General features: G+C 36.9%; 1 protein-coding gene across 2 annotated transcripts in view; it reads right to left on the bottom strand.

The window, feature by feature from the left end:
- The window catches only part of eIF4G1 (eukaryotic translation initiation factor 4G1), a 45,375-nt gene that overhangs the window by 8,528 nt on the left and 10,266 nt on the right, over window positions 1–26,581 (bottom strand). Inside the window, exons 4-8 of one of the 2 annotated variants that reach the window (XM_017088610.4) lie at window positions 25,151–25,915; window positions 23,952–24,605; window positions 23,708–23,888; window positions 22,116–22,227; window positions 10,459–10,514 (exon numbers count right to left, since the gene is read on the bottom strand). In XM_017088610.4, the coding sequence (XP_016944099.2) occupies window positions 10,459–10,514; window positions 22,116–22,227; window positions 23,708–23,888; window positions 23,952–24,605; window positions 25,151–25,915 (1,768 nt within the window). The remainder of the gene's footprint in view (window positions 1–10,458; window positions 10,515–22,115; window positions 22,228–23,707; window positions 23,889–23,951; window positions 24,606–25,150; window positions 25,916–26,581) is intronic. The other variant, XM_017088611.4, reaches the window with a different exon arrangement.

Here is a 26,581-nt window from a genome sequence, read left to right as displayed (position 1 = left end):
GTATTATTTTTCTTGTTCAACCTAGTTAGAGAAACAAACTAAACTATTTTATACAATTGTGTTTGTGTCTATGATTTATGTTTTGTTTTATGTTTTCCTAACGTAGTTTGTCTAAGTACAATACTTTATATTTTTTAAAAGCAACTTTAACGATTTCCGTTTAAGCTTTAAACTGTATAGACCCCACGAGATCCCTAATTTTCTAACATATAACACATTGTCTTAAGTAATCACGTTTTAAAAATGACAAATTTTCTTCATTTAAGAACAACGTACATTACGCGCTGAAAAGTATGCGTCACCGATTAGGCAAAGAAAAAATTATAAAAGGGCTAGGTAATGTTGCAAAAACCAAAAATATTATATTCCTAGGAGTAAAATTTATTATATCAAAAAAAATGGTTTGTATTATTTTTCCGATTATTCCTATGGGAGCTATGCGCACTTAGTGCAAATAAAAAAAGAAAAACGTTTTCTGAATTTTTTTTTATCTATTGACTTAGTGTAAATGATTGGGTATATTGAGCTGTCATTTTCATAGTATTGGCAAAAAAAACATGCGGTCGCGAACGTACGCAAAATGGAAGTCGACTTTGGCTTAATCTAGTAAAATGCAAAAATCTGCGAATTGGGACGGAATATTCTAAAGCAATAACTTTACTTATTAAATGGATTCTTGTAGGTTTTATTCGAGTCTGTCCCCAAGGAAATATCTCCATTTATTTTTTTTATTGAAATAAGTACCGGTCGCGAACGGTCTTTGAATTTTTACCTTCTTATTAGATTGCAATAAAAAGATTTGGTAGAAAAAGTTCAAACAAATCATATGTTTTCCCTGCGAAATAATTAAACATAAAAATGCATTTAAAAGTAGCTAAAAATAAAAAAAAAAGGTACATTTTTTCAGATTTCAGGGAAATTTTTTCAACAAAACAAATTATGATATGATTCCACTGTATTATGAAAATATGGCCATTTATTTATGAAAATACGCAAAAATACGATGATTATGAAGATTTTTTGTTTATTTCGGTCCTACTTGACCATTTGGCGGATATGCCCATATATATAATACTTGTAATAGAAATAGGACTTTTGGAAAAGTTTCATCGCGGTTGCTTTAAAACTGAGAGACTAGTTGGCGAAGAAACAGACCGACGGACATGTCTAGATCGACTCGTTTTGTATTCTTCAAACGGAATTTAAATGACCTTTCCATTGATGCTAACATGTACACGAAGAAAGTAAAAAATTCAAAATTCTTATGCCCACTCGTGTACATATATACAAAAAATATCTTGATAATTAACGAAATCTTGGTTACTAACCACTGACTGAATTTTATGGAAAGGCGACGTCCTTACAAATTCAAATTCAAACTTAATTGTTTTGTTTCGAATGATTCATAATGACAAAAGAGGTATTTCGAGAAAGCTGTGTCAAATATGGAAAAAATGGTAAAATAATTCTGGATCGTTGAAATAGTTGCGAAGTTTGCAAACTTTTGTTTTCTTTTTGTTTTGTATTGAACTTTAAATGGCATCGTGTTAAAGTGAATAGCAGAGATTTGAACGGCTTTCTCCTCCCATTGGAACGTAATATGGAGAAGATTAAATGTAAGCCATATTTATGTAGTAAAAAAGGTAACAAAACTCATTATCACATTTATAAAAACACAAGTATATGGTAATTTCATAATTGTTTTTGAGTTCTAAATGAAGTAGCACATATAGTACTTATTCGCACTAAATATTCAAAAACCATAATTATGTCTATCAGATCTTTCTGTACAAATTGAATAATTTAATTTATAATTTACAACTGTTTTTATAATTTCATAAAGCATGTCTTTTTGTATGTAATCACGTTTTTTAAGTTATGTATGTTTGGCGCATGCCCTTATCCATGTATGTATATTTAATTCACATTAACACATGATGTCTTACCGACCAACTGTCGAGTTGTTGCCTAGCCGCTATAGATAGACACAGATGATATCAAATCTCACTAACACAAAGACGATCAAATCGATCCAACGCGCCACGAACTAAACGACGAACAGAAAAAACAGCCCGTCAGCCGATAGAACATACTAGCAGTCTGCAAATAATCTAGTGAAAACGTATACGCGCAACACACTCGCCCAGTAATAATGCCGATACTCATGAAGATGTGCGCCTCAAATATATATATATGCGGTAGCAAACATGTTCAATTTAAACAAACTGATGTCTGCGACCCGATTGAAAAACATTAACCGTATAGCTTTGCAAAATAAACAAAAATGTAACTAATTTATTTTCGGACAAGAATTGAAGTGTTAAGGCGTTACATTGGGTTTTGGGTGAAGCTGTTTGCGACCCTCTGACTGGCCTTTTCTACACAAACAAGACTCTCGGTTATAAAGATATCGAAATAAAACTTCCCAATAGTCGCCTTTCTGTTGCATACACCCGTTTCGGACAACTTCATCCTACAGCTCCCACTGGGAATATTCAGAAAAATTTTAGAAAACAAATTCTAACTTCGTTGTCTGCGGTATACAATCTCAGAATTTCGAATAAAAATGTTTTTTAGTCGGTCGATTTTGTCATATAAAACGATTGGAAAATTAAGGAAATTGAGGAAATTATATAAAACAAGAAAGAAAGCTAACTTCGGGAAACCGATGTTTCTATACATAGCTTTCCGATTTTTAGAAAACTAAAAACTAATTACAGAAATATTAAGGTAAATAACGGTCTTTGTGTTATATTGACATCAAATATCCGATCGTGCCTATGGTAGCTACAGCTGCGGCACAAAAAATAGCACTATTGTGTAGGCAGTTCTTCTTTGTGCTAAAAAATGTTTTTTTTGGCAATATTTCCAATCTGTTTTTAAGTGTAAGTAGGTTACATATCTAACACCTAAATAAAGTGGTTACGCCCACAACGCGGAAACTTTTTAAAACTTCGATACGTTTAACAAAAAAATAACACAGCTATGCGGCAACAAAAATAGCACCATTTAAAGAAAAGGCTTAAAAAACTTAAAAATACTGCGATTTAATAAATTTTTTGATTGAAATATATGATTTTATACATTTTAATGTAAAACAAGGAATAACGCTATAGTCTTGTACCTCGACTATAAGATACCCGTTACTCAGCTTAAGGGACCAAAGGGAAATGGAGATATGCAAGCAGCAAAGCGAGATTAAAATGCGCCACCTACCGGCGGTAGACAGATTTAAGCGTTATGCGCGTTAGAGTGGGCGTGGCGAATTTTTTTTTTGGATCAATCGATAGGTATTGACGAGACCAATACATTTCAGTTAACATTTTTTATCTAGCATGAAAACTGTGGGCGTCACAGGTTTGGGCGGTTTGTGGGCGTTAGAGTGGTCGTGGGAAATTTTTTTTTGGTCAATCGATAGGTATTGATAAGAACAATACATTTCAGTTAAAATTTTTATTCTAGCATCAAAACTGTAGGAGCCACAGTTTTGGGCGGTTTGTGGGCGTAAGAGTGGGCGTGGCACATTGCTGAAACAAACTTGCGCTGCGTAAGAAGCTCAGGAATCTGCACGCCAAATCTCAATAGCCTAGCTCATATAGTTTCCGAGATCTCAGCGATCATCCGGACAGACGGACATGGCTAGATCGACTCGGTTAGTGATCCTGATCAAGAATATGTATACTTTATGGGGTCGGAAACGCTTCCTTCTGTCTGCTACATACTTTCCGACGAATCTAGTATACCCTTTTAGTCTACGAGTAACGGGTATAATGACAAGTAGGTATTCGGAGGTTCCCAAAAAATTGACTAAATGTCAAAAAGAAGTATTGCGCTCTGCACATATACTTAAGCCACCTTGAGGTAAAATCGTCAATAAAATATTGAATACTAAATACTTTTCCCAAAACAATTTGACGGCTATGGCTAAAAATAAAAATACAAATCCGGCCGAAAGAAAGCTAATATGGGAATATTACTAAAAAAAAAAAAGCACAAGTATTCTACAAATTTGTAAGACTTTACATTTTTCGCGTGGAAGTCAGAAATGACATTGCATTTTATAAGAAACATGGAACCTGGGAAAATATTCCACGTGAAAAGCCCAGAAAAACAACTTTAAACGTCGTAGACGGATTGCCAAAATCAGTAAAACCGATCCGTTCTTGACTTCGACGCAAATCAGAGGTCAAATGGTGGCAGATTATGGCGTGAATGTGTCACCTCAGACCATAAGAAGACGGCTAAATGAATTCGGGTTATATGCCCAAAAAAAAACATTGCTGTCCATTAAAAATGTTAAAAAGCGCCTTCAATTAGCCAGAGAGCATATTCAAAAAGGTCCCAATTTTTGGAACATGATTGTTTGGAGCGACGAATCCAAGTTTAATGTCTTTGGGAGTGATGGTTAACCATATGTACGATGTCCTCCCAACAAACAATTGGACGCCAAATACACGAAGAAGACCGTTAAACATGGTGGCGCTTCGATTATGGCCTGGGGCTGTTTCACCGCATCGGGCGTAGGTTCCCTAGTGAAGATAGAAGGCAATATGAACGGCGAAATGGACAGGGACATCCTTATGAACACTTTATCTGGAGAATATGCCGAAACTTTGCCACTTGCCTGGATATTTCAACAGGAGAACGACCCGTAACACACCAGCATGCTGGCTGTGCTGCTACATGACGCAGCTGAACCCCCTGATTGGACCCAAACTGAGCATGAACGAAATCATGATCATGGCCCGCGAGTGGGGCAATGAGATCAAAAACACCATGGATGTCACCGTCTAATCATATTGTATTCGTTCACTTGTTTTGTTATTGTTTCTTTATCCCGGATGTTCTTACATTCTGTATTATTAATTTCAACTTAATGTTCGAAGCATAAAATAAATTGTATTAGCAATTACGCTTAGGACAAATCCCTTATAGAAAATCTTAGATAACAACATATTTGTAAATTCAGTGCGTGCAAAAATGTAAAGTTTGCCTTGCCTTTTTAGGCCAACTATTCCCATTACTTCGAGTGTCTTAAAAATCACCCCTCAACAGTGCGCACGTCTTGTGGATTCAATGCCAAAGCGTTGCTCCGCTGTTCTTAAGCAGAAAGGTCATCCCACTCAATATTAAAGTAAATTTATTAAAAGTAGAAAGAATATTGGGAAAATTTTAACTTTTTCAACCATTTTTTTCCAGGTGGCTTAAGTATGTGAGCAGAACATTTTGGAGATGGTCACAGATTTTTAATGTTTTTCGTTGAAAATATATTTTTATAACTTGGTTGTTCTTCTATTAGAACACTGATATGTAGAACTAATGTGACACAAAAAATTGGGGATGTGAAATAAAAACTTTTCTTAATTTTCGTTTAGGATCACTAGCCGAGTCGATCTAGCCATGGGCGTGTCTGTCTGTCCGGATGAACGCTGAGATCTCGGAGCTAGGGTATTGAGATTTGGCGTGCAGATTCCTGAACTTCTTACGCAGCGCAAGTTTGCTTCAGCAAACGCCCACAAACCGCCCAAAACTTTGGCTCCTACAGTTTTGATGCTAGAACAAAAATTTTTACTGAAATGTATTGCTCTTATCAAAACCTATCGATTGACCCAAAAAAAAAGTTTGCCACGCCCACTTTAACGCCCACAAACCGCGCAAATCTGTGACGCCCACAATTTTCATGCTATATAAAAAATTTTAACTTAAATGTATTGCCACGCCATGACAATTTGCCACGCCCACTCTAACGCCCATAACTCTTAAATCGGTCTCTCGGCGGTAGGTGGCGCATTTCCATCTCGCTTGCTTGCATATATCCATTTCCCTTTGGCCCCATTAGCTGAGTAACGGGTATCTGATAGTCGAGGTATTCGACTATAGCGTTCTTCCTTGTTTTTTTTTACATTTTGCTCGTGATCCTAATCAACAATATATATCGGAAAAGCTTCTTTCTACCTCTTAAATACTTTTCCCCAAAAATATAAATATATATATATATATAAATAAATATATATACACTACTGGCCAAAATAATAAGTACATAGGTATCGTCTTTCTTATTTGCGATATTGTTCGATTATTTTCGAATTCAGCCCTGCCAATCGATAATATTTTGAAAGGTTACAGTGTTGCAAAACATTTAAATAAAAAATGAAAGCGGGGAACCCCGTTTATATAGTGCTAGGCTTAAATTTGTGCCGAATGAGCGCTTTTGGTGTGGTCAAAATAATAAGTACACTTAAGTAATTTATCAATTTTAAAGGATCAAACAAAGAATTGGGCTAAGGTATGATGATTTTTATTGGCTCCTTAAATATTTATGTACATCCAAGCCAAAAAATGTATCTAGATGGGCCGCAGAAAGCATTGTACAGCTGAAGAAAGGCAGATTGCTGTGAATCTTCAGAAAGAAGGGAAATCTCTCCGGGAAATAGCAAAAAGCCTTGGACGTTCAGTATGTTTTGTTCAGAATGCCTTAAAATCAAAAGTCCTTGGTGAAAAACGAGGCCGAAAGAGGAAATCGTCACACACAACGGATACCCGCATCGTCAGTCTCGCAAAAAAGGATCCTTTCATGTCTTCAAAGGCGATCAGCGGTGAAATTGGCAATGAAATATCATCCCGTCGTAGACTGGAAGAAGCTAACCTACCAGGATGATGAGGAAACAGTTTGCCAAAAATCATTTAGCTTGGTCTGGGCCCCATTGGTCTTCAAAATGGAATAATGTTTTATGGAGCGACGAGACAAAAATAAATCTTTTTGGAAATGACTCCAGAAGATATGTGCGACGCCCAAAAGGCAAAGAACTTGACGTCCGGTACACAAAGAAGACCGTAAAGCACGGAGGCGGATGTATAATGGTTTGGGGCTGTTTTTCTTGGGCTGGCGTTGGTCCAATACATCGGATATCTGATACCATTACCCGATTTAATTATAAGGATATATTGGCCGGCACTATGTTACCATATGCTGAAGAAAACATGCCCTTGAGATGGGTCTTTCAACAAGACAACGACCCTAAACACACCTCAAAGTTAGTCAAGGCCTGGTTTACAGAAAATGAGGTAAATGTTATGAGTTGGCCAAGTCAGTCTCCAGACTTAAATCCTATAGAACACTTATGGGGAGAATTAAAACGTCGAATTGGGACAAAAACTTTTCGAAATGCCGAAGAATTGTGGCAATATGTCCAAAAAACCTGGTACGAGTTTCCAGTGCCCACTTGTCGCAAACTTATTGCTAGCATGCCCAAAAGAATCGCAAAAGTCCTACAAAATAAAGGTGGATATACAGGATATTAGCATAAGTTTACACATACTAAGAAAAAAGTGAAAAAAAGTTAATAAGTTGTAAGTTTTTTACATTGTAGAATTGATGTACTTATTATTTTGGCCAATTTTTTTTTAGGTTTTCAGACTTAATCGATCACAACATTTTTATTTGAATAGAAAAATGCTTATGTTATCTTTTTTTATAATCTCTAATATGTTTGAAAACTAAAAGTATCTTTAACTTTTTCCTTATGTTAATAAAAAGAAGTTATACGAGACGTTTAAGAAACCTCATAAGCGTGTACCTATTATTTTGGCCAGTAGTGTATAAATATATATATATATATATATATATATATATTATATATATATATATATACGAGGGTGGTCCGATAAGTACTTAGCCTCCAATAGAAAAAAGAAAATTTTGTAAAAGTGGCGATTTATTTCTCAACATAATCTCCTTTTAACTCGATACACTTGACCCAGCGATGCTCCAACTTCTTTAACCCGACTGAAAAATAAGTTTTCTTGAGGACTGCAAAATAGGCTTCTGTGGCGGCGACGACCTCCTCATTCGACGCAAATTTCTTTCCAGCGAGTGACTTTTTCAAGTTTGGAAACAAAAAGAACTGCCACGGGGACAAATATGGAGAATATGGTGGATGGGGTAGCAGTTCGTAGCCCAATTCGACCAATTTGGCCTTGGCGAGGGCGGAAGTCTGAGCCGGTACGTTGTCATGATGGAAGAGCACTTTTTTCTTCGCCGAATGGGGCCGTATTTTCTGCAATTCGGCGGCGAATCGGCCCAATAATTCAACATAGTACAGCCCTGTGATCGTTTTGCCCTTCTCCAGGTAGTCGATGTAGATCACACCTTGTTAATCCCAAAAAACCGTCTTCGCCTTCTTCGGAGCAGGTTCGCCGGGTGAAGTCCACTGTTTCGACTGTTCCTTGGTCTCTGGTGTGTACCAGTGGATCCATGTTTCGTCGACGGTCACGAAACGTCGCAGAAACTCCTTCGGATTGCGCTTAAACAGCGTCAAACACTGCTCTGAAGTGGTCTCACGGTTGCGTTTGTTGTCCGGAGTGAGCCAATGCGGCACTTATCGCGCTTACAGCTTTCTAATGTCCAAAATTTCATGCAGGATATGACCCACGCGGTCTTTTGACATGCCTACTGTCTCAGCTATCTCGCGTATCTTCAATCGGCGGTCTGCCAATGCGATGTCATGGATTTTTGTCACGTTATCCTCCGTGGTAGCCGTTTTCAGGGCACCTGGGCGTGGCTCATCAAAAACCGAAACGGTCGCCATCGAAGGAGGAGAGTCACCGTACACAGCATCCAAGCGCTCTTTGATTTCGCTGCCCGATTTCCCTTCCAAAAACAAGAATCGAATCACAGACCGATATTGCTCTTTCTCCATTTTTCTAAAATCCGCGGACACGTCCGATTCCACACGCAGTCAAAACAAAACTACGAGTCCGATTCGGCTGAAATTTCGACAGAAGCCGTCTAAGAGAATGTACTACACGATAGTAAATTTCTCTTGCGATAATGACGCCATCGGGCGGTGGGGCTAAGTACTTATCTGACTGCCCTCATATATATATATAAATGAAGAAATTTTCAAAATTCATATTTTATTAAGAAAACCTTAGAAAAAAACTGTTGTTCAACATTTACCGAAAAAAAGGCTTTTTGCGTAAAGGAGGTTGACCTATGTCTCGGCCGTTTTTAATGGTTTTTATTGCTTAACTAAGCCAATTAAGATTTGTAGGAAGTTAAAAAAAATTACATTTTTGTTGTACAGCTCTTTACAGTATCGCAAAAGGTAGTCCACATTTTTGGCCGATCAAGTTGTCAAATTTCAAGAAGCAACAATTTTATCTAGATGAAGGGAATGTAGCTTTTGTATGAACTTAAAGTACTCAGATTTATTAAAAAGTCGCCGTTCGAAGAGACTTAAGTTTTATAAAACCGCTTTCTTGGCGTTTTGTTGAATTTAATAAAACCAAGTGACTTATTCAAATGATTTTACATTATATAACATATGCTGTTAATATAAAAGATTGGTCAACTCGATTTTAAAATATCGTGGCTACCAAAAGATTTGCCTTAAACTTTTTTTACGTTTACTGTTCGGAAAAGAAGTTAACTCGTGTATAAGTAAAATGCACTGCTGTCTACACCAAAACATTTCAATATCTTAAGAACAAAAAATGATCCAACTTAAAAAAACCGATTGTAGGTAACAAGCTGACGCATATATATAATTATTATACATGTTGATGTGGTGACAATTTTTTTGTGGGGGCAAGACTAGAAAATTTATTAAAAATTTGATTAGTTTATAGTTTTTAAAAAAATGTATTTTTTGAAATTATAGGTTTCAGATGATTAGATTCAAAAAACAAGGAAGAACGCTATAGTCGAGTACCTCGACTATCAGATACCCGTTACTCAGCTAATGGGACCAAATGGAAATGGAGATATGCAAGCAACAAAGCGAGATTGAAATGCGCCATGGGCGTTAGAGTGGGCGTGGCAAATTTTTTTTGATCAATCGATAGGTATTGACGAGACCAATACATTTCAGTTAAAATTTGTATTCTAGCATCAAAAGTGGGCGTGGCACTCTGCTGAAACAAACTTGCGCTGCGTAAGAAGTTCAGGAATCTGTGATGCAGAAACCAAGAGTTGTTGTTTCGCATAACTCCGGTCTTTTTGGACGAATTGCTTCACGCAAACGATGCATAACGCTTAAATAATATTCCTTATTAACAGTTTGGCCGGATGGAAGGAATTCATAGTGCACTAAGAAAATCGATCCAATAAATTCACCTTACTTTTTGCCCACAGTAAGTAGTATTCTTAAGAAACCACGGTCCTTCGAGGATAATTTTTTCAGGAATTTCGCGGGTGAGTCCCTTCTTCTAGAGTATTACTAAAAACGTCGAGTATTCAAAAATCACGCGAGGCGTTTACATTACCGATGAGTCTTTTTATAAAGTCGAACGTTTCGTTTTATAGCAAACAGACATAGAAATCCAGCGTATACATGTTAATTCAATGAATTAACCTAAAAAAACGTAATGTAAAGTAACGGGTATCTGATAATCGAGACACTCGACTAAAGCGTTCTTTATTGTTGTTTGTTAAATGTGTAAATTACGTGTACGTACCAGTGGTAGGAGCAGCAGTAGCCTCAGATACATTTTTGGGAGACACTATGGGAATTCTGAAAGGATTAAGAAAATAAAGTAAATTGAAGTTAATAATTACTTTACAGTTTACAAGTCGGTTGAGTGTATTTCCTGATTTCCTAAAATTACGAAAAAAAATTTTCCAACATTTGTTGCCTTCACGCCAAGTCATAATTACTACCTCACAAAATTACGAATACGTTTTAAGATACACATTTTTACCCTTCTTTATGTTTGTCTCATTGGTTCCATGAACCAAAGTATTACATTTTTATTGTATTTTTGAGGAATTTACAGGTTACAGATATTATCCAAATAGGTATTGCACAATTGGTTTACAAATTGTAACTTTTTGGAAAATAGTTTTCCTTACCGACATTTATATTTGATTTAAAAATCGCCATCACGATTGCACAGCGAGTATATTTACACCTTTGCAGAGGGTATATGATTTCAGTCAGAAGTTTGCAAGTGAAGAAGACGTTTCCGACCCCATAAAGTATATTTACTCTTGATCAGAGGATAGCCATGTCCGTCCGTCTGTTTGGTTCTACGTAAAAAATTCTCTTCGTTCGAAAGCTATCGGGATGAAACCTTCCCAATAAGTCGGAACAAGACGGATCGGTCAACTATATTCTATAGCCCATAGGAAGAACCAAAAAATATTTTTTAAAAAATGTGAAACAAATGTTAACTGAAGCTTTTGTGACATAATAACTTCTAGTCTTGGGAATATCATTCCTTTAATATTTCAGAATTTCGCATTCAATTTAAAATTAGAATTTTATTTTAAAATTTCTGTAATTAGTTTTTAGTTTTCTAAAAATAGGAAACTGTGCACATACAATGCCCCCCAGGACCTGCAAGGGTATAAAAACTTCAGATTGCCGAGGTTAGCTTTCTTTCTTGTGCGTTATATAAAACCGAATGTTCCGAGACTTTACCGGTAAATTTAAAAAATCAATTTTCTATATTTTTGAGCAAGGCATTTTGGACAGTCACAAAATACTTTATAGTGTCTGAAACGTTACATACTTTCCGACTAATCTAGTATACCCTTTTACTCTCCGAGTAACGGGTATAAAAATTAGGAAAATGTATGCTGTTGGGCCAATACCGATAAAGGCCCTTCTTAGCTTAGATGTATTTTTACTAAAAAAAACCGTCTAATGACACATCATTTGTTTAAATCCTATACAACGTTCAAAAGTAATTCCAAAATCAATATGTTGGAGGACTTTTCAAAATGAAAATGTTTACGCTAAGCAGCTTAATAGAAGAAATGTTTGTTCTAAGACTTTTAAAAAACAGCTAGAAAGGAAGTTCATTTTGGCAAGCCGAAGTTTGTATACCCTTGCAGTTACAATTATTAAATTTAAAAATACAAAAAACCAATTTTCCGGTTTTGATAAAATTAAATTCGAAATTCAGAACTAATTAAAAAATGTTATTTCCAAGCTTGGGAGGTTATATGTTAAAAAAAAACCAAAGATACAATTTTTTAACATTTTTTTCCGATTATTCCTATGGGAGCCATAAGATATAGTTGTCCGATCCGGCGGGTTCCGACTTATATATTACCTGCAAGAAATATAAGACTTTTGGGAATGTTTCAGCCCGATAGCTTTAAAACTGAGAGACTAGTTCGCGTAGAAACGGATTGACAGACGGACATCGTTAGATCGACTCTTCTAGTTATGCTGATCAAGAATATATATACTTTATGGGGTCGGAAACGTCTCCTTTACTGCGTTGCAAACTTCTGACTGAAATCATTATACCCTCTGCAAGGGTATAAAAAGACCGATTTTAAAGACTTATAGTTTACTCGAATAAAAATATACTTTTTAAAAGTTTTACATTCGGCACGTTGTAATAGAAAATGCCTGTGTTAGCAAAAAGCTTTAATACTTTGCTGGAGTGTATTGAATGAGACAATTTTAGAAAGTGTATTTACTTAGTCGAATGGAAAACAATTTTTTTATATTAGATCTTTTTGAATGTTGCAGGTGTGATCGTCACGACCCTTTACTTTGTAAAGAGGTGTTTTTTTTATAGAAAAAATATAAACACCGGCCTCTTTTCATTCCGAAATATAACATGTTCCGCATTGTGACTTAGGAGTCCAAAGTTTACCGAAATTTTTAGGTTCAAGGCCAAAATACTGTTTACAAGCACTTAATGAAGAATAAGTTTTTTTTTTATTTTTCTTCTGCTGAATAAAACATGATGAAATAGTAGTTCGAATAATACTGGACTTTTAATGAATTTTGGTGCAATAGGTCTAAACCAGCGGTCCCATTAAGCGGACATAGGAAATAGCTCTGCTCAACGTATAACAGCAGTCGTCACACACACATCGATAAGCTGCCCAGACAAATCTAGTATACCCTTTTACTCAACGATCAACGTTTTACTAAAAAAAAAAATTATTCAGTGTAGGCTGCTAGCTTTGAGTTCGAGATGAACTGTTTGCATTCATTGTGCTTTCTCCAGGTTAGACGTATGTCAAGGTGGACGCTAATATATATTACATCGTCGGCTTGGGGGATCTGCGTACTGTTCAAAGTTTACGGGGGGCACGATTGTCTGTTAAGAGTAAACGTTATGTGTTTCCACACTTTTGTTTATTAATTTTGGTTCACCAGTCTGACAGCCACTTCTCAACTACCACCAGATGATCTGCTAGTTGAGCTGTTGCGTGTTGAGCAAGGGTTTCGGCTCTGTCTTCGTCGCTGCGGGCCAAAGTCCCCAGGAGTTTTAAATCGGAGTGACTTTTTCTATCGGAAAGCTTGAATTTGGATGAACTCTGCACAAAGAAATCTTTGTACTACATTTCCCAATGTTCCGGCGCTGGGCAGGTTCTTCTTCTTGCTTTCGGGTTTTAGTGAATCTGCGGGTGGCTTCGTTAAAAAGTTGCTTCAAATGCGGCGATCTGTTGGATTCCCGAACAAGTTGTTCGATTTACGGATTATTTTTGTATTGGTTGCTACGCACAGTCGTCTCTTGCGGTGTTGAGACTTTGGCTGCTTTAGCCAGTTAGTTCCATGCGACTTCAGCCTTTAGGGGTAATTGATTATTTCTGGGCTTTGAGGAAGAGTTATTAAGAACTAGGGATATCGAAAATATATCAAAACATCGATATTTAAAAAAAATTATCATAGCGGTAATTTTTTGGGACGAAATATCGATATTATTTGAAAATTATATTTTAGTTTTTTCTAATGGTTTTCGGTTTTTTGAACTCCTATAAATTCAAGAAAAACCCGAAAACACAATTTTTTTATTCTCAAGAGGAAATTGTTTTAAATCCTTTTCTTGGAGACCGTTTTCATGGCAAAATTCGTTATTATAACATCAAAATATATAAAGAATCTAAGCTTTCATTAGCATTGTTGTATTTAATAAAAAATGTGAAATTGATTTAATAACATTTTTCGGTTTCTTGAATTTCTTCATATCTTGTTTGTGAAAGCAACATATTAAGGGTACTGTGCGCTGTGAGTTTTAAATAAAATCGATTTATCGATATTTTAAATTGATATATTCAAATATCATATTTTTATATTTTTTAAAAACCAAATATCATCCTTCCGATATTTTTAAAAAATTCGACAACCATATTAAGAAGGGGGAGTGGTCCGATGATAAGTTCGGTAGGGAATTCGAGCGTCACAGTGAACTCAATTAAGTCCAGAACTTTTCTGGGGTCAGCTGGCCAGTATGTGGGGCTGCCAGGGGAGACATAGTCGAGTTTGTTGCTCATGCTTATGATGGCTTTATAAAGTGGCCTTTCTTTGGGGGTCACAAGTCCTGAGCCCCTGGAGTGTGCTTCGCATTTTAGTCTCCTCCTGCTATAAGCCGATCTCCGAGTGAATTGTAGAAGAGCAAGAATTGCTCTTCCGTTATTGTATAGCGCGGTGGGCAGTAAACAGAGGCGATAGTTATACTGTCGTTGCCTGAGTTTAATATTATAGATGTAGCTTGAAAATAATTTGTTGCAAACCTCTGGGAACTGGTGTTTGATATGTTCCCTGACTAAGATTCTGGTTCCGCGGTGGGCTTTACCATTTGGATGATATGTTTAATACGAAGTGTATCTTTTTATTTGGAAGTTGTATTTACTTGTAAGGTGCGTTTCTGCCAGCAGCATTACGTCTATGTGGTTTTCAATGAGGAATTTTGTTATTGCAAGTTTGTTCCGTGAACGCTGATGGCACTCCACATGGATATTCAAAAGCAAGACATCGATTATTTAGATTGTTGGAATGCGAGCATCTTTATTAAAATGTTTTGATTTTGCATAAGATTTTGCATTGTTGTTTTCATGAAGAACATAAAGTCCATGTCCTGTTTTCAGAGCACTGGTGTATTTGTGTTTGCTTTCCCAAAGTAAATGTCAGGTGTGGTTTAAGATTGCACTTACTTATTTTGAGCATTCTGGGAGCGTGCAGATTTTGCTCGTTGAAGCCGATTCTACAGCTCCTTATAGACTGGGCAACCTCTGTAGTTTGCGGTATGGTTTTCTCCACAGTTAGCAAATTTTTTCGTTTTTGGGTCTTATTTGTTTGTGGGGCGTGGTTCAGAATTGTGGAAGCCTCCACAAGCTACGCAGACTGACCGAAGTCCGCAGTTGTTTTTAGTGTGTCCATATTCCTGGCAGTTTGTGCATTGCAGCAGACCGTTCCGCTTATGCGGCTCTTCAACAGTAATCCTTCTATGCAACAGGGATTGCATTTTATAGATCGGTGTACTTTTCTTGAAGGCTCTGCTCTTTGGCTCCAGTTCGAACTTAAAGAGTGGTTGCGGCTTTTTATTTCTGTTGATTATATTTATAACATTTTTTGCTAAAAAGCCTTTTTCTTTCAAAGCCTCTAACACTAGTTGCCAGCACTTGCTGCTCTTGAGCTGATACATTTAGTACGGTTTTTTAGTCTCAAGCAGGTATTTGGTTAAGGATCGGAAGTTATCTTCTTTTTTAGTTTGAAGCTTTGTTTTGTGAATTTTCCCTTTAACAAGAGGAGTATCATTAAAACAACAGTTTTCTTTACCAGGGCATTCGTGCTATGTAAATTGGTGGGGGCTTGGACTTTTTTGGACCGCTTGTCTAGGTTCGGATTGAATATTTTCAACATCAGACTGGTTGTTCACCGCCTTTATTGGGGCAGTTTATTTCCGACCACTTTCGCACTTACAACTGGTTTTGTATGTAAAAAGTTGAAATTGAGCTCTTGGTGACGGTGACCATTAATGTGGTTGTTGCAGTTGCTACGGTTGCTGAAATTAAAGAGCCCACTGTGCTGGTGGTGGTGTTCTACACTGCAACTCCACGAAGTGGGAGTTCGGGTGAGTAGGGCGGGAGAACAAGACCGAGCTCTTTCACTGTCGGTGTTCAGTAGGGCTGAATTGCTATTTAAAGACGTTTTTACAACTTCTATTTCACGTTTTGAGAAATATGAGAGATAACCGTTTCTCTGGTCGACGGAGCTTCTACGCTAATTTGGCACATTTTTAATTCATAGCACTAATTATTGTATGAACGTGAATTATTTATATTTTGATTTAATGTCTTTTCTCCTCCAGTACTTAAAGTTATTTGTTTATCAAACAAAAACACATCTTAACGAGGTACAAATCGCAAATCGCAAACAAAAGTTTCAACTTTTGTGACGAAAATGTATTATACGATCTACTATATAAATACGCATTCTACATTTTTCCCATTCGTAAAGCTGAAAACGGAAATATTGAATTGCAGCGCGCCGTATGTAATAATAAAAATATTACTTTTTAACGAAGCATCCGATTTTAACTAATGAGGTGTCATTCGACGCGTATTTTAAGTGAGAATGCAACTAGACTAATGAACTTGTGCATTTGTGCTACCCAGCTATCTCCTATCGTGCATGCCTATAGGCTGTTTACGAGATTTGACTAACACACCACATAACGTGAAACTTAGGTGGCGATTTTCTGTATGATTATATCTTCATCCCTCAGTTTGCTTATTGGTATTAATGGTTTGGTTTTAACTTTTTAATGAATGGTCCGATTTGAATAATTGTTGGCTTTTTATAATTAGAACAAAATCTCATTTAAATTTTTACAAAATATTTTAAAGTGTGGGCACTAGACGGGCTTTAGCGTTATGGGCGATTGTGGGCGTGGCACTCTGCTGAAAGAAACTTGCGCTGCGAAGGAAGCCCAAGAATCTACATCTCAAATTATATAATTAAATCACTGTAGACCGCAGTACACGTATTGACGAGGCGCACCAGGAGAGTGTGTACAAAATGTACAGATTTTTTAATTTTTTCACTTTCTCTACCGATTTTATTGCTATAACAAATCAATTAAATCGCTTTAAGCCGAAATTAAAGCGTACAGTAGCCAATAGATTCCAAGAAAACTAAAAATTCATTCCAACTAACATTTGTTTTTTAGAGGCGATTTTTTATCAGAGAACTTGTGAACATTTTATGAGTTATAGCTTTGACTTCAAATTCCAAAGACTTCGACAGTGGTTCAAGATGGGGACTCTTTTTTAGCAACGCCATTATGTATTTAGAGTGTGTTTCAGCGAAATTATTTAAGATAAGTCCAATTATGTGGGCCATATAATTCAAAATGTCAGTAAACATCGGTTTTTTGTATTCTTAGCTATACCGCGGAACCTGTAGGTGATGGGAAACAAAGTTTGTATGGGACTTATACTCAGGAGCACCCAAATATTTAAGAAAAGTAGAAATAGTTCGTGGAAATTTCAGAATTGCAGAACATTTTTATAAGGCTGCGTTAACACTGGGGTTTAGTTTCGTAATTATCGACATGAAATTAAGATATACTAATATAAAAAATTTAAAACTTCTGACACGAGAAAAATTTAGAAAGTTATATTGTCTTTTCTTTGTACGCGATTTCGAGACATGTAACACTTTAAAGTAACCGTCCAAACAAGCCATATTTGGATTAGAATCCAGTGCATGCAAAAGTGTATAAATCTAGCTGGAGAATACTTTGAAAATAAATAAAACCAATTTGATGATAAATATTCGCTTTTTCATTATTAGGACAGAAATATATATAGCAACCCTTTTAGGTTGCTATATATATTTCTGTCCTAATAATGAAAAAGCGAATATTTATCATCAAATTGGTTTTATTTATTTTCAAAGTATTCTCCAGCTAGATTTATACACTTTTGCATGCACTGGATTCTAATCCAAATATGGCTTGTTTGGACGGTTACTTTAAAGTGTTACATGTCTCGAAATCGCGTACAAAGAAAAGACAATATAACAATAGACAATTAAAAATACAGATCAAAATACGAATAGACAAGATACATTAAGTAAAACTAATTAGTTGCTAAGTAGGATAGTATTATTGATTTAAGGATAGGCAGTGATCGGTGATATACTCTATTATAATCATTGCAAAGTACTCTAAAAGGTTCATGCATTGCATAATTAGAGAGACAATGGTTTAACACTAGAGGAATATAGTTTCTACTGAATCCATTTGGCACATTAAAATGCAGGCGACCCAGTAACTCGGGACTCTCTCCACATCACCATGAATAAGATGTTTAATAATAGTAATACCAAGCATAGTTCTACGGTTAGCTAAAGATGGTAAGTTATTCAGAAGTAGTCTACTATAGTAGGATGGTAGTATTAGGCTTGTGTCCCAGTTAAGTCCCCGTAAGGCAAATATTAAGAAGTTTTTTTGCACAGGCTTAATCCGGTCTATATGCATCCCATATTGGGGACTCCAAACAGGAGCGCAGTACTCAAGAATTGGTCGGACTAATTAAATAATCAAGGTCTTTGTGACATAGGGATCATCGAATTCCTTCGACCACCTTTTGATAAATACCAGCACGCCCTGGCTTTATTTACCATTGTAGTAAGTGATCAGAAAACTTAAGCTTAGGTTCCATATAGACTGCCAGGTCGGCAGCATACGTTAGATTGGAATCTAACACACAACCACTCAAAGTATATATATAGTGAGGGCTGACACGAAAAAAGGTCATTTGCTTACACTTAGAACCATTTAAATTTGATTTATTAGACCAGTTTACAAAAAAAATCGATGAATCTGACGTTATGCATAACTACTTGCTCCAAATTCTTACGTTCCTTAACACTGAAAATTTAAAATAATGTTTAACGACCGCTGCTCCGGAATACTGAACTTGGGTATATACGTTTAAAAATCTGTAAAAATCGATTTACCAACGGATTGTCGTGATCAATGGCGCATATTCTCCGTTAAAGTTCAGCTTTCAAGAAAACAACATAAAACTAATTTCGGTTTTTAGACGTGTATTTTTGAACTTGTTCAACTTTAACAAAGTGTAGCTTCTAAACTAATGAATGGAACTCAATGCTGTGTATAAGAAAGTTAAAGGGCATTACCTGTAAAATGAGCCTTTGATGACCGAATTCGGTTTATCAGAACTCGAGTTAAAAAATAAAAAAGAGCGAAAAACGTTTTTTACACTTAAAAAAAAATTGGTACCATAGAAAAAGATTTAAGTGTCCTTTTCTTAATCAGGGAGTTGTACCTTACCGGAAAACAAAGGTTTTCTTCAAGGCGTATTTCATTATTTTTTTTGTAAGCTGGTGTTATCCATGCACCATGTTTGAAATGCATTGAGATCAGATTGTAAAGCTAAACCTTGTGCGGGATCAATATATTGCAGGCACAACTTAACGTCATCTGCGTACATAAGTACACGTGACTTCGTTAAGACTAGAGGAAGGATATTTATAAATAATGTAAACAGGAGCGGAACAAGATGACTTCCTTGTGGTACACCGGACGTAACTCAGATTAGGGATGAAAAAGAGTTTTTAAAAATGACCCTTTGAGTCCTGCCATTCAAATAATTTAAGATCCACCTAAGAAGATCATCTGGAAACCCTAAAAGTTTCAATTTCCGGACTAGAATCGGGTGATTTACAGAATCAGACGCCTTACTGAAATCAGTGTAAACCACATGTAAAACCACTTATCACAAATGAAGTAAGCTCGAAAAGGTTGGTTGTCCTTGACCTACGTTTTATAAATCCGTGTTGAGAAGAGGAAATAAGGGACCTACAACTGTGTTGCAAATGGGGCGTAATAATGTTCTAAAAGAGCTTCGTTATAGCTGATAGCTTTTTAATACCTCTGTAATTACATGCGTTCAATTTACTCCCCTTTTTATGAAGCGGGATAACAAACGACTCCTTCCATCTGTGTGGGAAATCTGACGTTTCTAAAGACAAAGTAAAAAGTTTGTGCAATGCTACACAAAGTCTAAGCGCAATACCTGAGCACACATCCAGGGACTCCCTCAGGATCCGGAGAGAAGACTGAATTGGCCCTCTGCAAATCTTAAAGAAGTAAGCTTTAACTTTTAACAGGACAAAAAATAAAGTTAGACTTATGCATGTCATATGGGTAAGACTGACCTGGAGGACTTGATGTTGAATAGGTGGTTTGAAAAACTGTGCAAAAAGATCGGCTATGGCCTGCTTGCGCCCGATTTTTCAAATTTAAGTGATGATGGGTAACTTGAAGATTTAAGCTTTGTGTTAAAAAAATTATAAAACTGTTCTGGGTCCAGTGAAACTTGGTCTTGCAACGAGCTAAATAGTTTTAATAACACTGGGCGTTAAGCATGGTAAAATCAGACCGGGCACTTAATTATCGGGAAAAGGCAGCTTGTGAACCGGAAGCTCAAAACTTTTTGCAGAGTCTAGACTTAACATTTTCCTGCCAACTCTTGGTTGGGTTGGGTTTGAAATTTTAGGATAATACGTAGGAACGCATGTATCAACAAGGAAGAACGCTGTAGTCGAGTACCTTGACTATCAGATACCTGTTACTCAGCTAAAGGGACAAAAGGTAAATGGAGATATGCAAGCAGAAAAACGAGATTGAAAATCGCCACGGTCTCAATATATGGTTATGTGGGCGGTAGAAAGATTTAAGCGTTATGGGCGTTAGAGTGGGCGTGGCAACCTTTTTTTGGGTCAATCGATAGAATCGTATTGACGAGTCTAATAATTTTCTGTTAAAATTTAGGTACCACGCATGTGACAGGTTTTGGTACTACAGCATTTATGGCTGCACTACCAGTTTCACTCAGGACTCCGGACGTTTAGTCAACATGCGGCGTTGGAATCATTGTTGTATTATTTACAAAATATTTTTCGGGCGTCTCATGCGGCAAAATCTCGCGTCCTTTGCATTCTGAAACCGAATCTTTTTTAGCTTTCGACCTCAGTGCCATTTGTGCGGCAGCTGAGATCGACTGCTGTGCTGCAGACCCCGGATCGCCAGAGAGAGTTTCACTAGCGGCTACCGTGGGTTGTCTATCGATCGCGATCTTTTCACGCTTAGGAGAATCGGGCTCAGATAGTATACGGCTAGTGAGCTGCGACTCAAGCGCCACAAGCAGTTCCGTATTTCTACGGCTGTTTCAAGTTAATTGTAAGCCGCCTTTTAGAGATTGCCTGGGTTTCATAAGCAATGCATTCATCATAGTAGCGCAAGCCACTCATGTCGATTGCGTCGCGTACAAGGCCCGACTAGCCAAGGCATTTTGCATGAAAAATATTCTCGCACAAATGGCACGGAATGCTCTGCTGTCCAGCCGAAATCAACGACTTGCATTTCTTTAAATAACAGACACCCATTATAGCGATATTCCGAACCACAGTGCAGAGAGAATAAAGCTACGCAAGTAAAAGAGAGAGTTAGAGAGCGGAAGATAGTGAGCGGGAGTGAGTAAGCTGGGGGAGCGTAAGTTTTTGATGTTCCAGCAACAAAATTTTATGCGGGAGTGCGGGAGAGCGGGTAACTACCATTTAGACTCTTACCGCTCCAAACAGCGTTTGGAAGAAAAGTTGAAGGCAATTATATAAAACAATAACAACAAACACTGCACAGAGAATAGACGTGCAAACTAATTTTATTAATTTAAACACAAAACAATCACTGTGCACTCGCGAAGCGAATGTATGTTGTTAGGGACATAAAAAGCTATATAAATGTAAGAAAATATGAACTAAACCCCCATGGTTTATGGACAAAAGGAACAAAAATTCGGAGCGCAAGACAAAAACACGTTCACTGTAAGAGCAAATATGATATGATATAAATTTGTTTGTCTTCTTTTTTGTGACCTTAGGCTCTACCAAAAACTACCATCATCCTTCTTGGGGCATATTTATAATATTATTTTGTAAACTAGTGTGATCAAAACAACATTTTATTTACACATTTACAAAGTCTATTAAAATGTGGTCGCTAGACAGACCTTATAGTGTAGTGAGCGTTGCGCATTTGAATAACAAACTTGCGATCTCTAAGCAACTCTCTAGTTCATATAGTAAACGAGATCACAGATTCACACAGACAGACGGACATGGCTAGATCGAATCGACAAGTGATCCTGATCAAAAATATAATTAGATTATGGGAAACGTTTCCTTCTACCTGTTACATACTTTTAACCGAACTTAATATACCCTTTTACTCTACAAGTAATGAATATAATTAAGTCTTTTACTTATTAAAAAAAAGCGATAAGGTCTTACTTTCCACCAACGAAACAACTTTTAACACTTTTTACTTACTTTTTGCTTCTACCTCTTTGAGGAGTAGGTAATATTTCAACCGAAGGTGCATCAGACATCGCGGATACGATAGGAGTCGGTCCAACATCCTGGCGACTTATTGATATTGGTTCTGCAAAAGACAATTATGAATTCTTATTAGCTTTGGATAGCTGGTATAGCGATGCTCATAAGTTTGCCATGCCAACGTCATACAATTAAACAAGGGTTATCTTTACCAATTAATTTGTTTGGTTTTTGTTTAATTTTAGCCATCAAGTAAGGAAAGACTAAATCGTTTGCTAACAATTTACTACTGTAGGAAAAACTTTTTGTAAAATTAAAAATCTTTATTTATTCTTTCAAATCAATTTTATTCCCTTTAAAGTGTAATCGCTTCCCGATAAAATACACTAATGCCAACGTTTTTTCCAACCCACGAAACATCCCAAATGCAAGTCTATATGCTGCCATAGGAACGATCGGATAATTAATGGGAAACTAATAGGAAAATAATTATAGCTTCGTTTTTTGATCATATTTTTATACCCGTTACTCGTAGAGTAAAAGGGTATACTAGATTCTTCGGAAAGTATGTAACAGGCAGAAGGAAGCGTTTCCAACCCCAAACATTCTTGATCAGGATCACTAGCCGAGTCGATCTAGCCATGTCCGTCTGTCTGTCCGGATGAACGCTGAGATCTCGGAGCTATAAGAGCTAGGCTATTGAGATTTGGCGTGCAGATTCCTGAGCTTCTTACGCAGCGCAAGTTTGTTTCAGCAGAGCCCACTCTAATGCCCACAAACTGCCCAAAACTGTGGCTCCTACAGTTTTGAAGCTAGAATAAAAATTTTAACTGAAATGTATTGTTCTCATCAATACCTGTCGATTGACCCAAAAAAAAAGTTTGCCACGCCCACTTTATCGCCCACAAACCGCCCAAACATGTGTGGAAAATCTTAACTAAAATGTATTGGTCTCGTCAATACCTATCGATTGATCCCAAAAAAATTTGCCACGCCCACTCTAACGCCCATAACGCTTAAATCTGTCTACCGCCGGTAGGTGGCGCATTTTAATCTCGCTTTGCTGCTTGCATAGCTCCATTTCCTTTTGGTACCTTTAGCTGAGTAACGGGTATATGACAGTCGAAATACTCGACTATAGCGTTCTTCCTTGTTTTTTATTCCGGTAGATAACCTTTTTTTGATATTTCAGAATATAGCTGCCTACAAAGACCATTATATTTCGTTTTCGCTAAACATATATTTACGGCAGTAACATTATCTTAATATTTTTGTAATTATTTTTTAGTTTTCTCAATAATCGGATAGCTCTGTAAACGCAATGCTCCCATGGGAACGACCTGCAAGGATTTTGAAACTTGGGCTTGCCGAAGCTAGCTTCCTTTCTTGTTTTTAAACAATTTTTTATCATTCTTATTGGAGCTATAGGATACATTTTTCCGATCCGACAATATGCTTTACGGGGTCGGAAACGTCTCCTTCAGTGCGTTGCAAACTTCTGACAGAAATCGGTTTTCGCTCTACAAGGGTTAAAACATCCTTAAGAATATCCTAAGAACAATATGTAAAAATTAAAAAGTACCTACCAACGGGGGTGTAAGACGCGTTTGTCCGTGTTTCGGATCCTTGTGATGTTATATTGCTTAAATTATTTATTCCAACACTATCTTGCTGTGGAATACGTATTTGACCTTCTGATAAGACTACTGTCGGCGTGTTTGGAAGTGTTACCTGCTCCGAGAAGTCATTATCTGTGTTGGAGTTTGTCTTTAAAATGTATAAACGTTAATGTTTAAGTCGTTTGAAATGTAAATCTAATTATTGACTTGCCTTATCATAATCGTCTAATATATTTTTTTTAGTTGCCGGGTCGATTATCTGCAAGCGGTGCTGATGCCGGCGCCTGCTTGCTGGTTGCACCTGTACGGGTTGCGGCTGCACACTTGCTGGCATTACACCAACCCCAACCATTGGCGGCACACCCACCTGTCCCATTCCACTGCCAGGACCACCAACACCCATTACAGTGTTTGTTCCTGGCTGCACTGTGCTTGTGATCAATTGTAGCTGCGACGACGTAGCTCCTGGACCTGTCAGAGGCCCATTTGGTCCGGACTGGACTGGTTGCAAAGTGTTTCCCACATTGACGTTCGTATTAACCGTTACGGCACTACGAGTATGTGGCGGCGGCTGCTGTTGAAGAGTTGGCACGTATTGGTACTGGTAGTAGGGCATTGGGGCAGGTGCATATTGCAAATGAGAGGTTGGAAATGTTTGTTGTCGCGGGTTATATTGTGTGTATTGTTGTATCACCATGTTCTGGTGAAGAGGCTGTGAGTACATGGGTTGAACATGAACATGGCGTGTTGCACCGCTGCTGGCACCTCGTGGGGTATTCGCCGCTGGAGGTTGTCCACGAAATATTCCCCCACTTTGTGGATTTGAACGGCTATTACCAGAACTATTGTTTCCCGTTGAAACATACTGCAAAAATGCGAAAGGAAATAAATTATCAGTATCATGAAAACCGAGGGAACTTAAAATATAAATGGGCATTATGGTACAAATAATAAAGTTTATGAAAAATAAGTGCAAAACAAACGGAAGCGGAGCTCTGATTATTTGCTAACAATACGCAAAATGTATCTTTATGTACATGATAGATGCCCCAGATTAAATCACATTTTTTTATAGACTGGAAAATGTACATAAATGCAATACACCCTTGTGATCAATATGTATTAATCTCCTCGAAATTGTGTATTATACTGCAAAACTATTAACATAATTAAACGTAAGTTTTTAAAATATTGATTAACCCACAACATTATTAATCTGATTGACATTTTTAATAAATGTTGTTTTCTACATAAGTGGTATCAAGTTTTTATAATTTCGAGAAATTTTTCAGCACTTGGTTAAGATTTTTCGTACTTAGAGTAGACTTTAAAAATGTTAAATTATAAAACAAGGAAAATAATAAAAATTGATGTATTGTGCATCTGTTCCTAAAATTGCTGATGGATTACCTCTGTCGATGCTTGGAAGCTATTATTCTTTATAAAACTACTGTTTTTGAAATCATACTTTCTACTAGTATCAACACAATTGACGCTAACGCCAACAATATTCTTCTCGTGCATGTAGGTTGTGCCTGCAGTAGTCGTGCCCAGAGCGACTCCCATAGTTGTTCCTATATGCGAATTGGTCAACGTAATTTGACCGTTATTACTGACTCCAACTCCAGTACAAGAAGTCGTTCCGTTTCCGACTCCGGTGGTAGAGTTACTTGATACTACTGATGCGCTGATGTTGTTGCCATTTTTCGTAGTGTCCGGTACATTTAGAAAACGAACGTTTCCATCTTGGCTTCCAGGTAAACCCCGGTGACTGGATAGGTTGTAAATGGCAGTCGAATTCAAATCACCGGAATTCAGTTGACAACTATTCACGGTCATTATGTTTGAGCCATTACATATAACCGTTGATTGGTGGGCTCCAACTGATCCAGACCCAGATATGGATCTATTTACAACGTTTGCATAGCTTTGTTGATGCTGCTGTGTTTGCTGAAGGTGATGGGATGGTTGTTGCTGATGCGTCAAGTGCTGGGACTGTTGAGCATTCTGTGCTGTTGCCTTAAGAATGGACACCACATTGTATGCCTTATTTATCTGAAACTGAGGCTGTGGAGTTTGATGGTTATGCTGCAGTTGCATAGGCTGAAGGGATTGTGGCTTTGAAGATAGCACCTGTTGAGCATACTTTTTGGTCTTTTTATTGGCTGGCAAAATCTACAACAGATCACAAGAGTGGGGATATTTCCGGACTGTAGAATTTAATTAGCAGTAATTTGTAACTAAAAATTTAGCCAGGATATAAAAAAATATATAGTCGACTAAACCGACCCCACTTCACTCAAAAAAACTCACAAACCAACTTAAAAATGTGTAAAAAATCCCACTTTATGTCAGACAAAAGGTTTCTGTTGTGAAAAAATTAACTGTTGTTTGCAAAAATATTACTGGTTATTGGTTTGGTGGCGGTGGTGTTGATCAAAGAACGCCAAATTTTAAATGGACAGCCCTGTACGTAATTAATCTTTCAACCCAAAAATGTAATTGTTTCCAAAAAAAAAAGACTCCAAATGATTTCTTAATATATGGACAATTCCTTTTGTTGTTACTTAGTATAGTATTACACTTCTGCACTATGAAATATGTATTTTATATCCATTTTTACCAGGGGTAATTTTTTTTCGATAACCTAACATAAGAGCTTTAAATTACTTTCCTGTTAGTTTGCTTTTAATCTGTTTGTATCGTATATATATCTATATTATTTATATATATATATATTAGATTCATCGAAATGTTTGTAACAAATAGAAGGAAGCGTTCTCGACCCTATAAAGTACATATTTTCTTGTTCAGGATCAATAGCCGAGTCGATCTAGCCAT

Source organism: Drosophila suzukii, chromosome 4 (genome assembly GCF_043229965.1).
Source record: "Drosophila suzukii chromosome 4, CBGP_Dsuzu_IsoJpt1.0, whole genome shotgun sequence".
Lineage (NCBI taxonomy): Eukaryota > Metazoa > Arthropoda > Insecta > Diptera > Drosophilidae > Drosophila > Drosophila suzukii.
The sequence above is the reverse complement of the archived record's forward strand: the minus strand, read 5'-3'. Positions and strand labels throughout refer to the sequence as shown.